This window comes from Phalangium opilio, unplaced genomic scaffold (assembly GCF_054372755.1).
Source record: "Phalangium opilio isolate 3A_F unplaced genomic scaffold, DU_Popi_V2 ptg000046l_1, whole genome shotgun sequence".
In the NCBI taxonomy this organism is placed as follows: domain Eukaryota; kingdom Metazoa; phylum Arthropoda; class Arachnida; order Opiliones; family Phalangiidae; genus Phalangium; species Phalangium opilio.
Genome location: NW_028324169.1, coordinates 4,441,627 through 4,447,126, shown reverse-complemented (window position 1 = coordinate 4,447,126; position 5,500 = coordinate 4,441,627). Strand labels below are relative to the sequence as shown.

General features: G+C 35.6%; 1 protein-coding gene across 1 annotated transcript; it reads right to left on the bottom strand.

Annotated features, from left to right (window-relative positions):
- Window positions 1-616: 616 nt before the first annotated feature.
- LOC149676403 (uncharacterized) lies at window positions 617-1,182 on the bottom strand. Its single transcript, XM_089838771.1, has one exon. The coding sequence runs from the start codon at window positions 1,180-1,182 to the stop codon at window positions 625-627; it is 558 nt and encodes a 185-aa protein (XP_089694897.1). The 3' UTR covers window positions 617-624.
- Between the last annotated feature and the right edge of the window lie 4,318 nt (window positions 1,183-5,500).

The window sequence follows — 5,500 nt, the reverse complement described above, 5'->3', positions numbered from 1 at the left end:
TGGAAAAGGAGAACTGGGAATTGGGTTGAATGATGTTTGGGTAAATGGGAATTGGGTGTTTTAAATTGGGTGAAATGGGGGGTAACCTGTTAGACCACCAAACAGAAAATACAAGATTCAGGAAGAAAAAATAAAACAACTGGATGCGGGGAGAAAAACTCCATTTGAATATCTAGAAATCATAAAATGGAAATTCAAACTAAACTGAATATGTAAAACATATCATTGTTAATAAAACAAAAAAATTCTCTTTGAACTTATTAACATATGTTTTATACTGAATTGGGAGAAAAGAAATTGGGGGAAAAGACATAGTGTTGGGTCAAATAGGATTGGGAGATATGGGAATTGGGAGAAACGGTTTGGGTTAAATGGGAGTAAATCCCACAATTATTATTTCCAAGTTCAAGGTCAACTGGGTGTGACCGGCTACAAATGGTGTGATTTCTTTTTGGTTACCGGAAATGATTATTTTTGCCAAAGGATTAATTTCAACTGTGATATATTTAATGATTTAATGGTTCCAAAATTGAGTGAATTTTATTTTAGTCATTTTTGATAAATATTTTTATATTTTCACAAATGTTGGAAAATAAAATTGTATCCAGCGCCAGAGTTTTGTAGTTATTCATTTAGTGTTTCTCTATTTAATAATGGCGCTCTTCTAAAATTAACTAAATAGGCACATATTTTCCATACTTTGTTCAGTTCTTCATGCATGCAATTTGGAAATACATATTTTAATATTCGGTTAATTTTTACCTCCCTAATAACTCTTTCAACATGGATTCTTAAGTTTGCTATGTCTCTGGTTTGTTTCACTTCCGCTTCAGTGAGCTGTGTTCTATCCTTTAAAAACGGTGGTATGTTTAAAGTAGCACCAACTTTTTGCAACTCCTCTGCTATTAAAAATCCTCGGTCAGCCATAACTGAGTCACCGGGTTCTAATTTTTCATAAAGACCGCTACTATTTGTGATCTCTTTATCAGATATGCGGCCAGAAGAAAGGTCAGATATGAAACTGACAAAACCATTTGGGGTTATTCCTATCAAGCCTTTTACGGTATTATGGCTTTTATAGCTCGAATAAGTGTTATAATCATGGGGAGTTTCTATAAAGAGTTCGGTACAATCAATGATAATTCGAGTGCTAGGATAAAGGGCACGAAATGTATCTGGCATGTATTTATCAACAATCCTCCTTGATGGCCATATTGTTATCCTTGGAAACCTACGGTACAAAACGTCAATCCATGTAATCCATATATTACTAACAGTTGAAACGCTAATCTGAAATCAATAGGCTAAATCTTCTTCTAGCATTCCAACCTTTATACGGCACAAAACGAGGAATAGTTGATTTTTAAAATCTAGGGCTGAAGACTTCTTTCTTTTTTCTTTTTGGTTACATTGGTTATTACTATTGTGAAAATTTAAACTAGGTAGATCGTTTTCTATATAACCGTAAAGGTCTAAAAATTCCTCTTTAGATCTAAATCCTGTGTAAAATTCTAGCTGTTTATCATTTGCACTGATGTTTTCAAAGTTAAACGATTTTGCAGAGTTTTTTGCAAATTTTCTTCTAAAGAACATAGCCTCTCCTTCAATTTGGCATTTTCTTCAATGAGACAAGCCATTTTTGACTTAAGAATTGACATTTCCAATTTAAGTCCGGCTTCATTGGTCCCTGATGATAAGTCATCGCCTTGCGTTAGACAATAATTGTGGTCTAAAAATACATTTTGTTTTACAAAATGAAAATCGCGCGATACTGAAACTTCATTACAACTTTAGCTAAGACTACGATATCTGTAAATACTATTGTCATCCGTTTGTCTGAAACATTATAACATCCAATATTAATATTGGCACAGTTTCAAAGGCTGCAGCTTCCGGTAGTTGACCCTCCTCAAGAAGATCAATTGATTTGGTAATTGAATTTGGGAATACAAATTTCCCCATGTACATAGGGTAAACATCTTCCTTTTTTTATACCACTTTTTCGAAAATGTGCGCCACAAACAACACTGTTCTCACAAGGAGTCCACGAAACGTGAGGTCGAGTCTTAGTAGAAAAACCCTGGCACAAAACGAAGCGTATTCTTCGTACCCATTCTTCGCGGACACATTCATCCCTGGGGAACTTATGAAAAGAAATATCCTTGTGGTTTCTGGTATTGATTTTGCATTCAGGGATGCAACAGCCAACAAGTATTTCCTCCATTCCAAAAAGATACACACTTAGGCATTTTCTTTAGTATCCTTCCCAGGTAGCTCATTAACGTTACTACACGGTGTGAAAACGGTTTACAAATACCTAGAAAGAAACAAAAATTGCAAGTGTAAAAAACGGAAGGTTTGGCAGAGTTGCTAGCCGTAATTTGCACGGTTTATTGGACGTTTCCTAAACATCATCGAAAAAACCGAGTGTCTAATCTCACTCGGAGAAACGTGATGATAATGTTTTTTTTTCATGAAAAAAACCGAATAATAACGTTATATTTTGCTCTAATTTAACGTTATGCATACTAGTGTAAATAACGGAAGGTTTGGCAGAGCTACAAGCCGTGTTCTTCACGGTTTTTTGGACGTTTATTAGACGTCATCCAATTAACCCCGTATTTAATCGCAGTTGTATAAACGTTATTTTCATACATGAAAATAATTGATTAATAACGTCTTAATTTGCACCTTTTTAACGTTATACATTCTAGTGTATATAACGGAAGGTTTGGAAGTTTCTTACCCGTAACACTAACAGTTTATTGAACGTTGAAGAACGCCATATTTAAACTGTAGATGCACGTTACCCTGAACATCATAGTTTCACCGAGCTGGAACGGTTAACTTACCATTATATTTAAACCTTAAGTGAACGTTTCCCTTAATACTATATTTAAACCTTAAGTGAACGTTTCCCCTAATACTATACTTAAACCTTTGGACCTTTAGATAACGTTTCCCCTTCCACCGTAATTGAACCTATAGGAAACGTTTCCCCTTCCACCGTAATTGAACCTTTAGGAAACGTTTCCCCTACCACCGTAATTAAACCTTTAGGAAACGTTTCCCCTTCCGCCGTAATTGAACCTTTAGGAAACGTTTCCCCTTCCACCGTAATTGAACCTTTAGGAAACGTTTCCCCTTCCTCCGTAATTGAACCCTTAGGAAACGTTTTTCCTACCACCGTAATTGAACCTTTAGGAAACGTTTCCCCTTCCACCGTAATTGAACCTTTAGGAAACGTTTCCCCTTCCTCCGTAATTGAACCCTTAGGAAACGTTTCCCCTACCACCGTAATTGAACCTTTAGGAAACGTTTCCCCTTCCACCGTAATTGAACCTTTAGGAAACGTTTCCCCTACCACCGTAATTGAACCTTTAGGAAACGTTTCCCCTTCCACCGTAATTGAACCTTTAGGAAACGTTTCCCCTTCCACCGTAATTCAACCCTTAGGAAACGTTTCCCCTTCCACCGTAATTGAACCCTTAGGAAACGTTTCCCCTACCACCGTAATTGAACCTTTAGGAAACGTTTCCCCTACCACCGTAATTGAACCTTTAGGAAACGTTTCCCCTACCACCGTAATTGAACCTTTAGGAAACGTTTCCCCTTCCACCGTAATTGAACCTTTAGGAAACGTTTCCTTTTCCTCCGTAATTGAACCCTTAGGAAACGTTTCCCCTTCCACCGTAATTGAACCTATAGGAAACGTTTCCCCTTCCACCGTAATTGAACCTTTAGGAAACGTTTCCCCTTCCTCCGTAATTGAACCCTTAGGAAACGTTTCCCCTACCACCGTAATTGAACCTTTAGGAAACGTTTCCCCTACCACCGTAATTGAACCTTTAGGAAACGGCTCTTTTGCCACCGTATTTGAACCTATAGGAAACGTCTCCTTTGTCACCGTATTCGAACCTTTGGTAAACGTTTTCCTCGTCACCGTATTTGAACCTTTAGTAATCGTCTCCCTTGCCACCGTATTTGATCCTTAAGATAACGTTTCCTCTATCCCCATAACCGAACCTTTAGGAAACGTCTCTACCTTATTAAAACCTTAAGGGAACGTTGTCCCATATTTTAACGTTTAAGAAAAGGGTTCTTTGCAAATATAATTAAAGAGGGACGAAACATTTACCTTTTGCACAATATTGAACAGAAATTGCAATTAAGTTACCCTAACCACCATAAAATACTTAAATGAAGAATTTAACAAACCACTATATTTGAACCTATAGGCAATACTGTCATCACCACCATGATATCACTGATATGGAATGTTTCCCCTACAACCATTTTGCAACCGAAAAGGGCACGTTGGGCTCATCACCATAATTTCACCTACATTAGTTTGGAATTTGAATTTCATTTTAAGAGTATTTGTTTCGTCAGACTTTGTGCCTTAAGTGCAATTGTTAAAAAGTTCAAAACCATTTTTAAAGTTATCAATTATGGCGGTTTTAATCTAAACAAGCATGAACTATAAAAATTACCACATTCCATATGTTTTCATACTCTTAATTTTAGAACAGGTTTGATAGTCTTATAAATTGAACAATTCTGTCAAAACTTAGGTAATATTTTGAATATGAAAATCTAATTCTATGCATTTCTTTGAAAAAGAGCAAAAATGGAAATGTTGACTTTAAATCATGGATAAGTCCTTAAGAAAATTCACGAAATAAATTCCTATCATTATGTTTTTGCTGTTTTAAATGAAAAATTAGGAAGGAAATTGGGTGATGACCTACGTGCATAGTGAAACATTAAGGATAGATGTCTGTAATTTTACAATCAATCTAATATTTCCCAAATGTTTCACTATGCATTTGGTTCATCACCGTATTTGCACCTTCACCATTCCTTTGAAAGTACTAACGAAAGCAAAAGAAACAAACTGATAATATGACATTGAATTGTTAATCAACTTAACAATTATGCTAGAAAACACTTAAAATTGAAGCTGACACAAACTTTGCATAACGGTCGATATGAAATATAATTAAACCATTTTTCACAATAATAATAAGCAAAAATTAAAAAAAATCCAAGAACGTGCCACGAGAGTTTTGTTATCAAAAAGGCAGGGGTTACGCGATTGGTCGGAGACACTTATTTAAAATTATTTCAATTTTAAAATAATTCGGAGGTATTTTCTGGCCTTAGAATTAGTAGAATAATCGATTAAAAACATCACTTGATTTTCCTTTCCCCTCCCTATAAATAAAAAACTAACAATTTTTGGAAATACATGCAAGTTGATTATATATAATTCCATCAAAAAGAAATCTACTTACCACTATTATCATGGAATTTTGACATCAGAAACGGACTGCAACTGCGATTTGTTTCGCAGGTTTTTCGTTTTTTGGTGACCTTCTGTGGAGATACCGTTAAACGTTTCAGGGCATGAGAAACACCGTTTCTTTTGCGGCTATGTCCTTTCTTTGCTTTTTTACTGGAGCCAACTGCAGAAAAACGAAAACAAATATTTCCCTAT